General features: G+C 39.7%; 1 protein-coding gene across 1 annotated transcript in view; it reads left to right on the plus strand.

Moving 5' to 3' along the window:
- LOC139669559 (voltage-dependent L-type calcium channel subunit alpha-1C) overlaps window positions 1-12,734 on the plus strand; it is a 412,800-nt gene that overhangs the window by 248,686 nt on the left and 151,380 nt on the right. Inside the window, exon 7 of the mRNA XM_071550062.1 lies at window positions 7,862-7,965. Within this exon, the coding sequence (XP_071406163.1) occupies window positions 7,862-7,965 (104 nt within the window). The remainder of the gene's footprint in view (window positions 1-7,861; window positions 7,966-12,734) is intronic.

Genomic DNA, 12,734 nt, shown 5'->3' on the forward strand with positions numbered 1-12,734 from the left:
AGCAAAGACATCTGGACTCCTGATATTTAAAGCTGTTCAGAAGCCATTTTTAAATCCATAAAAGTTTATCTAAGTTTTTATATTTTTGCTTACTACAAAGTTTGGAGTTCTTGTATATTTTTTTACCCCCATCTCTTTCCCTTTGCCTTGAATCAGCTCTGAGACCTTAAATTCCCACTCCTTATTTATCACCAGTCTTAATGACTCGGGAGGTCTGAAAGAATGTTCCAGGTTGACAAGATGATAATACTTTTCATGATGCAGTAGAATTTATAGATAGAAATGCTTAATTTTTTTTGTCTTTTTTCACTCACTATGGACATTAAATTTATACTTTTTCATCGGGAATTTCAGAAAATGAGCTCCTTATACGTTCTTCCCAGTTATGTGTTCCAGCCTATTCAAGCAAACCACTTATGCATATCAGTTCATTTCCACTGGTAACAATAATATTGACCACCGACTTCAGTGGAATTATTCATGTGCCTTAAATTATGCATATACATGAGGGCTGGATTAAAAACCAACCAAGCAAAGACCACTAATTATATTTTAAATAACGAAGGATCTGCAAGTTGGAATCTGCATCCTTAGTGTAATAATATACTGTCTAAATTCAGCTTAAGGGACGTATGCTGGGTAATAGGAAATATGACCCTTTTCTTGCTCCTTTTGTGAATGGTGAAGTCAGATGGATAAATTCTGTGTACGGACTTACATAAGTTGTATGTGGGAGCAACCAGGAATTTATCAAGTGACAACAGGCTTTTTTTTCATGTCTTTATTGACATGATATGCAGCAACCTTACTCCATTCAGACTCTAAACAAATCAGCAGATTCATGATATGCAGGGTTTTAATGCTAAAGAAACAATCCCGTGGTTTGCCTCACAGCTTGGAAAAAGTCCTTATCAAGCCTAACATACATAGAAAGTCAATTTTAGTACTGTGTCCTTCCTTAATGTACATTTAGTTCTGTGTTACCTCACTGAAATCTTTCTGAGGCTTCTTTTAAGCATTTGTAGTTTTGTGGAAGTTAGAAATTGTGAATAATAGTAGTAATTTCCTTGTTAAAAGCAAAATTACAAGCAAGGGAGTTTTCAATAAATTTAAAAAATGCATAATTAATATCTGTATCACAAGTATTACACGAAAAAACCAGTATAACACAAGGGGTCTAGAGATCAGAGAAAAATACAATCTGTAGGATTCATTGCCAAAGCTAAGAAACTAAATTTTTGCATATTTAGGAGTTTGTTTATTTGTGTCCCAGTCGTATTACCTACCTACAAGTTGTTTAAGAGCATGACTGCTAAAGAGACAGTTGTCAGATGTCTTACATCTCTAAGGAGAAGGTAAGAGAAAGACAGGAGTCAGACCTTCTCATCACAAATCCCCTCCCTGCTCTGACAACTACCAAGAGTTTTTAAGGCAAACAGAGTGCTGCAGAGCTAAGGGTTCTTAAGCCCAGAGAAGCTTTGCATAGAGAAGTTAACCAGAAGAGAATGTTTCATTGAACAAAATAGTTTCCTTTGAGTTTGCAGAGCAGCCTCAGAAATCCTGCTGTTGCCGGGTACAGTTGTTAGATGGATGTTATCAGGAACTACCAGCAATATCTTTTTTTCTCATTTGAGGTGAATGTTTTACTCAACTGTTTCTGCTGATGTGTTACATGTAGCATGAGGAAAGGTAGATCTTTTAAAGTTTTGCTTCTTCACTGGACAAGTGGACATCATGGACACTTTCTAGGAAATTTACCTCACCATAGTTTTTTGGGTTTTTTTACTTCAGAAGTAAGAATGAAGAGCTAATACATGGTTTTATGGGACCTTTTATGTTCCCTGACTGTATGAATGGAAAGCATTTGAGTTAGTGAAGTTTCAGAATCAAAGCAAAGCTCTAACTTTCATGAAGGCAGTGTGAAGATATGATAGAAGCCAAAGAAACAGTGTAAGAGTAGGAGTACCCTCCAGGCTACATAACCCTTACCTGAGATTTACCTACATCTGTAATGTAGACATTTTTTGCTTTTATATTATCAACTCAGCCATAGCTGTGAAGGGTAAAGTTCGGTCCTCTGTTGATTTTTGGTTGGTTTTCTTACCCAAAAGAAAACATTTTCCCCTCATAGTACAAAACAGTGCATCATCCTAATAAAAAAAAAAAAGTGTTTCTAGTGTTGTTTAAGCAGAGTTTAAAGTTGTAGTTTTGTGAGTACACGTGTGAATGAAGTGCATTCACCCAGATGTTCATGGGAAGAGAAGGAAAGAGAGGGTGTAAAAGAAAAAAATTATGTTTTAATCCAAACCTCTTTTTAATTGATTAATGAAAAATACTAAATTTCACTGTGGTATCTTCATGGCCCTTTTTGGATCACGTGAGCTATGCCTGCCCATAGCCTACCACATGATCTTTGATCTAAGCTGAGGAAATCACTTCTGCCCATCCTTAAAGTTATGAAGATGCTTAAGTACTGTTCCTGAAAAAGGTGCTTTCCAAAATGAAGACTTCAAGCAGGAAAATACATTCAGTGACAATTAAGCATTAGCTATTTCGTCTGCTGCTCCCAATGTTCTCCAATTTTAGATTGTTAAAAGAAAGACTTGGTTTCAACTAGAGATCTTGCTACTGACCATAATCATTACTTTTGGCTAGATCATTTCCTGAGGCAGTGGATTCCACAGATAGGCTGTATAAAATAGCATTTCTACACAAAATTTCCAAATTTACTGACCTTTAATTTTATTGAATACTCTGCTCCTCTCCATGAATGTTATTCTGTGAAAAATTATACACTTCATTATAGAATACTTGTAGCCCTTGCATTTAAAGAAGGTTATCACAACACTCTGCAGTCATTAAAAATCAATTAGCAATTTATTCAAGAAATAGAAGTCCAGCCCAGGTGTCCTAACTAACTCACTTTCCATTAAGTTGCAGTTCTGCAGTATTGTGCACTGAACAAGACATATTTAATTTTTTTTTTCAACTTGCTACTTTCCAGTGACAGCTGCCCTTCTATGATGGATTACACATTTCCTGTAACTCTCTATTATTTTTGAAAGACACTTGCCACAAAGTGTCAGGGTGTGAGTGTGTGTCTTGTAAAGTCAGCAGAATTTAGTGAATTGTGTCTACCCCTCCCATTAAGTGACTGAAAGCCTTCCACTATGGGCTTGGTCATGCACAGCCATTATGGTGATGGATAAAGTGCCTCTAACATTGTCTTTGAACTATGATGCCTGTGTAAGGAATGAGATGCCTGCAAAATGTGCCAGACTGTTATCCCTGGCAAAGAAAAAAAAACTCACTAAACAAGTAATGTGTGCATATCTCCTGTGGCTTTAGCAATGTGTCTTCACCTGTATCTTCTGAAGAAACAGAAGACACAGACACAAAGGTCTATTTATAAATAGACTGTTATTCCTTGGCCCCAACTGAAACTGCTGGTAGTAACTGTGATCAGCAAACTGCAAAAATAAAAAGTCCTAGTGTTATTTCTAGGAGATTGCCTGTGCCATTGACAGAAAAGCCTTTGTTGAAATGCTATAGGCATGATAGCAATTAAGGTTGCCTGGTGAAGTAAAAGCTCTTCTGTAGTACTCAAGGTCCAACAGACCTCAAATATACTGAAATATCCCCTCTTTTCATCACAATGCTGAGTGGTTTCTTTGATAGTACCCAGTGAGGCAAGGTAGTGTCCTACTTTGCAGATTGGATGGCTGAAGCACATTGAGCCAAGTGATGCCCCCACAGTGCTGAAGAGGGTATGCAGCAAATTATGAGAAGGAATGTAAGATCTTTATCCCTGAGGTCTCTGAAGGATGATGCACTAATGCTCTAAAAGGTGCCAACTTCATCGCTGTTGAGAGTAGTGACATGTGAGTGTTGAGATGTGAGCTGTGACAGGTCAGGCAGTTTGACTCAGAAAGCAGAACTATTTCTATAAATGACAATCTGCCGATTCCCACTGATCCTGTGCTTCCAGGTGACGTAACAATTGTTCCATGCAGGTTTAAGCTGGCATCAGTTTGCAATCGCCTTGCCTACTGGAGCTGGAATATTATAATTCATATCTATACTGGCTGATAGTCTTTGTTCAGAACTGAGAATTTAGATGATCCACCTTTTCTATTGAGATTCATAGGGATAATAGTAAATACCTGGGGAGCAGTGGTGCACTCAGTGATGAGAAAACTGCTCTGTGTGTCAGGAGTTGTCTGTCCCAGAGAGGTAACCTGTAGCTGAACCATTTCCTGTAGGCAACAGTACAAAATCTAGTTTGCAGACCTTGTTTTCTGCACTCAGTAGTGTGAAAATGGTAACACTCCTTCTGGTCTTGCCATGACCTTTGCATCTTCTCCTCTTTAATAGCATAATGAGGAGAAATCAGCTCTACCCCCTAAGTTAGGCTTGCAGTGAAAGGCCCCAGCTGCAGCCAGCAGAACATATGTGTGCATACAGGCAGGATTAATAGCTGCAGAGGGTGGTCCCATGGTGTAAAGGAGAGCACTCCGGACTCTGAATCCCAGGGACCTGAGTTCGAGTCTCAGTGGGGACCGTCCCCTGGCAGTAAATGCCTCCCTGCCATCCCATCCCGTCAGATCTTGAATGCTCAGCAGGGACAGCCCTGGTTAGTACCGGGTGCTGTTACAGTCCCGAGGACTTCACTGTCACTGTCCAAGCTCGCTCGGCTGTGGCAAATGGACCTTTGGACTTAAATGGTGGGGCCAGTTCTGTGCACGCTGAGCCTCACCTAAAAAATCCACTGCGCAGGCTGGAAGGGCACGTGGGGAGAGCTCTGCCCAAATTTTCATTCACAAAGTCTGGCCATACCATAGCTGCAGATCTGCAGAATGATGGTAAGTTTCCAGAAACAGCTTCACCCAAATACAGGTGGCACTGTTCTTCTTCAACAATGCTCTCATGCACTCACCATTAAGGATAGTCCATCTTGAACTTCTAAGAGGAGTCCTTCTCACATAATTGAGAATACAATCATAGCAAAGAATTTAATGTTTCCTGAGTATTGGTACTTAGCTGTTGCTGTTTTAAGTCTCTTTTCTTTCTTTTTCCCTCCAGCTTTCACCAAACAACCTATTTCTCTGCGTTTCTCCTGCAGATATTTTTCAGGAGCAACTAGCAAGCTCACAGTGTACTGTTTTCTTATTGCAGGGAGGCTTTAACTTAGTTTACCAAATACTTAATGTTATATCAATATATTTATTATCTGTTCCTGTCATCTGTGGGTCAGTCCCACAATGTATGGAATAGTCTTAGATCTGAGAGCACCAAACATAAGCAAGTCCAGCAAGAGAGAGATGGCCTCAGCTGTTTGCCAAATGCTGATGGTTTTGCTATGCTTGGGAAGCTATTGCTGCCTCTGCCCCTCAGCTTCTCTGTTACATATATCACTGTGCAATAAAAAGAAGATGAAAAGCTGACCTCTGAAATTTTCAGTATGAGAAGTCCCAAATGCTCTGCTGTACCAGAATGGAGGTCTATTTTTCAGGACTTATTTGAGCTGATGCAAGCTGGTACAATCGTTATGCAATTGTGCAGGCATTGGGAATATCCAAAGTACACTATATTCTAGTTCTATACTTTACCAGGCCATGATGGAAGCTTCTTGCCATCTGGAAATTTCTTTGTGTCAGGGAAGCTTTGTACTTCTCTGAGTACCCTGACATGCACCTGAACTCTGGACCTGGCACCCTGACTTTTTCTGTTTAGAATTCACTTGTACCACAGCTTTGAGAAGTTCTACTTTTCTAGCTGACAAAAAAAAATCCCAAACTGCTGATAGATAAATACTATACAACTTGGGCTTTTTTATCACCATCTATCATAATTAGAGGGATGTCAAGTCATCAGTGTGCCCACAGTGGTAAATTCTTATGGTAGTTTTTCAAAGTCATCCATACTCATTGTTTGTGCAGATTGCTTTATATAGGTAGTGACATTCTTTGTAGAAGAGAGAGTGTTAAGTCTCATGTTTTTACTTAATTCCAGCTTGGGCAGTTACATGTTGCCTGCCTGATTTTCCCACGGGGATCTCAGGTGAAGATCATCTTCCATCTTTATACATCATGATGTTTTGTTCTCATTAAAGCACTGATGTGTAGCATACACCAGAGGTGTCTACTTCTTGGTCATGTGGGAGGAAATGTGGCTTGCAAAGAAAGAGTAATTAGTATGATTTATAAACTACCTGGAAACTTCTACAAAACTATAAAAGGGAAGCTGTTTAATATAGTTAGGGGATGTTAGAGCTTCAGGTACTCTCTTCTTACCACAAAATGTATTTATCCTCTGAGGAAGGAGCTGATGAACTGTTTTCACAGAGGGAGATTTCAAGCTTATTTTTTAATGACTCTACTTCAGTTCAGTCACAGCTGAAGGAGTCCTGAGATGGAGTTCTGGATCGGCCCATTGACTGTGGACTATTGCCAGACAAGGACTTTAGTGACTCTGCTTTGGAAAAAAAATGGGTAATAGACTTCTATCCACAAAGAGCTGATTATATTAGTGTTACTCTCCTGCCCTGTCTTACTGGAGGTCTGAAATTCCTTTTCTGAGTTGTTACGAATCTTGAATCAGATCCTCTCCCCTGAAGTGTGTCTCAGTGCCCATGTATGGAAAATATTTCTTCTGTGATCCCCAAAAAAATTTTAGGTGGCAAAGGAAAAAGCATTTTCCTGGAAAGAGAAGACAATATACAATAAAATTTTCAAAAGACTGGAAAATAAAGGAAAGTAGGTTGCTTTATGTCTTTAGGTACTTTCAAGCCTGCAATTTATGTTCATGAATCACATTAGTGCTCCTGAAAATGTTAACCACCACCTGTTTCTTCAATGATGCTACATCTGGTTCCGAAGATAAGTGTTTATGAAAAGTAAAGAAGGGACTCTGGTATTTCTGATAGCATCATGAAAGTGAGATTCTATTAAGGTATCCAACAGCTTTCCAAAATTTTAAACATTGAAGGAGACTTCAAGATAAAATAGTGTTTATGTATTAGGTGCTTTTAGAATATGTACAAGATTGTATTATGGGCTGTAGTTAAACCACACATAATACAGGTTCTGGTGCTAAAACAGTAATGTGTCTTCTTCACTCCCAGGTACTTGTATTAGTGTGAAATCCAAACCTATGCTTGTGTCATTCAGTTTATAGTCTCAAATTCTCTTAGGATTCAGTTGCATAGGAATCACATTTTGATAAGTGATTCATCCTTCAAGGAGAGAAAGGAAGTTTGTGAGGAAGCTTTAGAAGACACTTGACCAGGTCAGGACATGCTGGGCCTTGAAAAGACAAAGTACAAAGCTACTGCCTTCACTGTGGTAAACTGTGAAAATTACTAGAGCATCACCAGGAAAAGATCAATATTTGGCCACAGTTCACACATGCTCCTCTCTGAGGTACCTGTACCTGTGCTACATATCGGAAGTAAACGTGGTGTGACAACAAACTGTGGCAATGCTTAGAAAAAACAAGCAATATCTTCCCTGGCTCCAGAGGGTCGTATGTGTGTGCAGTGGGTACAAGTTTAGAAGTCGTGGGTGGACCCTTCATGCTGCTGGAAGTAAACTCCAAAAAGTAACAGTCCACAACTTTGAGCATCCAAAGAAGTGCCAGTAAGGCACATGGTTATATCTTAGGCTATGTAAATCACTGACTGTGAGGAAATACCAAAGAAACCATCAAATAAGTGGTCACATAAGAAAGAACATACGGAAACACTTGCTGTGGTTATATGTAAACCAACCACAGGCTCTGTTTACAAACCTTTCCATCTGTTCCTTTGCCTAATCATTTCTGCTTTTCCTCTCTGTCTTCTAACTTTCCTTCGTCTTTCCAGATGCAGGACGCTATGGGCTATGAGTTACCATGGGTGTATTTTGTCAGTCTGGTCATCTTTGGATCCTTTTTCGTTCTAAATCTGGTTCTTGGTGTGTTGAGCGGGTAAGCTGACAGTTTTGGTGTCCTTTTTCCAATGCTACAGGGCAAGACTCCATAATAAGGGTTCTTCCCTGTCACCAGGATACTTTCAGAGGGAATAAAAATCTGAATCCAAGGAAGCTTCACATCAGCTCTGAAATAGTTTGACAAAATGTTCTAATATTGCAAATAACCATACAGGTAACAAAAGCGGTGTTATTCTCTGACGAAGAAATTCAGCCTCAGGGCATTAAAAATTGCTAATGTCAACCTGTCATAAATTTCCAGAAAACTGGCTATTGAAAAATCTTACTGCTGGTGACTTGGGATCTCTTTGGGTGGAGCCTTGCAGTGCTCAGAATCTGAGCTTGTCTCACTAATTATCATTCCACTCTTCCAGGTCAATGATGCCATAGGAAGGGACTGGCCCTGGATCTATTTTGTTACACTAATCATCATAGGGTCATTTTTTGTACTTAACTTGGTTCTCGGTGTACTTAGCGGGTAAGCAGTACCAGGAAAATGTTTTATTATTGTTTATTTTTTAAAATTTGTATTTCTATTCCTACACTCTGGTTACCAAAACAACAGTCAGTAACGAGTTGATCTCAAGAACCTTAAGACAAGGCTTAGGCTATTGCAGGGCCAATAGCAGAATATGGCATTCTTAATACCATAGAAGGAGTCTTTTGACTAAATTGAAGGAATATAAGACAATTCTTTGCCTGTAGCATGTCCCTCTGTCTGTACTCTGTGGGAAGGGGACAGCTCTATGTTCTCCTGTGGGCAAAGCAATCCATTTGCCATAGAATAGGTGGATTATAGTAAAATTTCTGGAAGAGTCAATAGGACTGAATGAAGAATGAGGGCATACAACAAAACCCTTCTATCTGTAGGATGAGACTCCTGCCAAATTATGTCTTCTCACAGGAGAAGTTTTCACATTGCTAAGTACATCTAACACACAGCCTAACAGGAGATTATTTTCCCTGTAGAGAGTCTCAGGCACGTTTCTTCTTCAGTAAGCCCATCTTCTCTATTGTGCAGGTTACAAGCCTGGCATGATGCAGGGAGACAAGATCATTTCCCTCAGGCCTTTTCTAAGGATGAACAGAAAGGCAAGAGTAGTCCTTCTAGTGTTTAAGCATTCTTAAGACATCCAGACATTTATCTGTATTTCAGTTCTGCAGTATAACCCTCACTGCAAAGCATCATTTTAGTAGCTTTAATTAAAAACAATGGATTTTGCCCCCAGTAGTGAAAAACTTTACTGCCCTGGGGAGCCACATAATTAGAGGAATCAAGCCAGCAAACATTCTTTGCAAAATTCTAAAACAAAAAAAAAAAAAGATCTCCTAGGATTAGGCTTCTAGTTCCATATTTGGGCATGACTGGGTGACTACAGTACAGGGATAAATATGGTATGAGGACTTTAATGCATCCTCCTTTCCTTTGTTTCTAACATATCACCTCCTTTGATGAGCTCTAAATTAATTTGATTGGGGCCTGTACCTGTTGCCTGAGTGGGCAGCCCTGAAGTCCCCTGTCTTTGGGTGACAAGAGATAGAAAGTAAGCTCTGAGCAGGAGAGAGGACTTGATGCCACACAGAAATTATGTCCTCAGTACCTGGGCCAACAACATAAGAAGGGCAGTAGTGGGACCAGAGAAACAGATCCATCATTGGCCATGTGACAAAGACACAGGTAATAGAAGTTCTGCAGGAGGTATTATTGCTATCTTCATTACTCCATTGGAAGAGACATGCTGCTAAGACACGTGCTGCAAAAAGAAACACTTCCAAGTAGTAATAGAAGCAGGGAAAAAATCCCCAGTAATGAAGTGTCAGGCAATAGTCTGTGTTTGGATATCTGGAGAGTGATACTCTGGGTACAATTTTAAAACATGTGCTCCTCCTTTCTCCAGGTGGGTGCTCTCAAAAGCAGGTAAGGAAGTCAGCAGGAGTGGAGGAGGATGACCAGCTGACAGAGGGAAAGTGATCTATTCTATCAGAGGTGCACTCAGGGACCACATAGGACAGCTGTTAAAGATTCTGTGATACCTGATTGGAGAAACAGTGCCTGTGAGCCCAGCCATGAGGAGTGCATACTAGTGAAGCACTGCTGATTCAATTTACCTACACTTGGATTTGTATCTGTATATAATTAAAAATTGAATTTCCTCTCTCTTTAATTTTCAACTCAAGAAAGGGTTTTGAGCCCTAAATCTTCTCCATCCTGACATACTGCAGCTAGAGCACCACAGTTAGTGGTAAGAGATGGAAACAGTCTGTAGAGGGAACTGAAATCAAAGATGAAGTTCACCTTGTTTAAGCTGCGAGTCACTCTTTCTGGCTGTCTTCACAGTGTTATGACAGCTGCACTGTTTCTGCAAAAATTTCCCCAACTGGAGAAAAGTAAAAAGAAACTTAAGAATTTGCATCCATGAAAAAACACAGAAATTATGGAAGAAATGTTCCAAATTTTCTTTGGGCTAAATAAGCAGTTCTTAAACAATTAACCTTTTTAAGCAGTTCTAAATTCTGCTGAGTTACAAAGTGTCTTCACTTTGCAGATTCAGCTTTTTTTTCCTTGAAAAATTGCTATTAGTCTCATCTACGTAAATGATCCACCTGTCTGTTCCACATAGATACAAAGCAGCATTCCTGGTTATCTTTGAATATCCATTCTGGGCATCTCTGATTTCTTCCCATTTATCTATTTCAGGAACTTGAGCAAGCATGTTGTGTAGGTAGACTTTGTCACTGACAGATTAGCTTAAGGTTTTTTTAATCACTTCTGAATACATAAGTGTAATTAATTGTACTCACAAAGACATCTTGATTGCACCTGCAAAATCAAATGCTGAGTTTTGCTCTGTCTAAAGAGCTCATCTGTAATTTGTTTTTCCTCAGGTATGTCATCCATTCATGGTCCTTCTGGTGAATTTACTACTCACATGCTAAGCTAAATAGCATGTCAGAGTATTTATATGTAGAGCTGTACTCTATTCCTGTCTTGACTGAGCACAATACGAAATTCATGTATTCCAAAGGAAACATCCAGTCAGCAGATCACACAGTAGACCTCCTCAAATCCAGGCAAAACAATTCCACATCATTGCTGTGAACAGTGATTAGAAGTTGCTTGAGATCAGAGCTGTTCACATCTGTGTTATCTGTTTCAGTTAATTAGTGAGGATAAAAAATGGCAGTGTGAGTTCAACGTTCAGACATGCACGTTGAAGCCTATAGATTCACATTATATTTTGCCTAACAGTGATCCATATCCCAGGACACAAACCAAACAAGCAGTTGCCTAAGGCAAATGGAGGGCAGAAGAAACAGCTTCTTTTGCTTTGAGAGAATCCTGCAAAACCCAGTTGGTTGCTTTTGATGCTTTTACTGCCAAGAAAGAGGTCAGAGTGAAAGGGAGGCTGGCTGTGGTTGTAGCTCCTTCCTGAGCAGTTTCTGTGACCTGTCAGGAATTTTTCCTAGTCTTCTGTCCCTTCTTCCAACTCTTCCTGTTCCTTGGTGTCCTTCTTAGGGTGGATGAGAGTTGAAGCCTTGTGCTCCACTATTAGTAGTAAGCAAGAGCTTTTAATTGCTAGAATTCTGCTGTTTTTCTCACCTTCCATTTCCTGTACATATGAGAAGTCATCTTGAGGTCAGATACAGACAAGAATTACCTATATTTTGTCATCAGGGTGGGAAAGAGAAATTTACTTCTGATACAACACAAGATGCAGTGAGGTGTTCATATTTATGACCTTGACCCACTGTAGTCTAACAAACATAAAACATCTCTCCAGAATACTCTGTTATTTGGTATTCCCATTGGCAGACTTATAATTTATCTTATAATTTCTTGGGAGAAGTAAAGGAAAGTGAAGGAAACTGAATTCTAGTAAAAACAACTGGATTCACCAGCTCTTACCTTGTCACTGAAAATGGACAGATTGCTTTATAGTTCTGCAAACCTTTGTTGACCTTATCCTGACATGATAGTGCAGACTTTTATAAAAAGACCGCCTCCAGACTCAAGATGACACTTCCATCAGAAAGCTTATTTGGTCCTTGGCCTCCCTGCTGAAAGTGCAAACAATGACCCTTTATTGTGAGCTGTGATGGCAGAATTAATGTGCCCACCTACCTGCAATGGGCACTGGACTGAGGTCACCGGCTCGTTTCCCATGGGATGGCAAGTGACCATTGATAGTAATTCTTGATTGTGAACTACATTTGCTCAAGTGCAGGCTGGCATTCAACATGGAAGGTGGCTTGAATTGCAGTAGCAATTTCCTGAGCCACCTGTTCTCAGTGTTTTAATGTTAATAGAGCATAGAAATTAAGATAATTTGAACAAGTTGTCTTTGGAGAGTCATCTGAGTGGTGGAGTTGTACAAAGGAGGGAGGCATGCAATTGCAGATCATTTAGACAAGGCAATCACTGTATTTTCCATTGTTCTGTAAAACTTGAGGTAAAATTCACTCCTCTGCTGATGGTCAGTGTAAAGACATCATGTTAAAATCTCACAGTCAGCTCTCCCCCCCAGCCCAAGTCCCATTTGAGGCACACAGTAAGTGTGGACTGAAAGGACCCATGTAGACAGGCAGCTTAGAGACACTGCACATAAATGATCCACTTCAGGGCACAGTAGGAATTTCACTTCTGGAAGCTGGGCTGGTTTGTCATGTTTGCCACTTTGGTTTCTAAAACAGCCCCTTTCAGTTTATATCCATATGAATATAAATAGTTCTTACCTGGAGCTGAGGTCTCATTCCATTTAAAAATTG

The sequence above is a fragment of the Pithys albifrons genome, chromosome 3 (genome assembly GCF_047495875.1).
Source record: "Pithys albifrons albifrons isolate INPA30051 chromosome 3, PitAlb_v1, whole genome shotgun sequence".
NCBI classification, from domain to species: domain Eukaryota; kingdom Metazoa; phylum Chordata; class Aves; order Passeriformes; family Thamnophilidae; genus Pithys; species Pithys albifrons.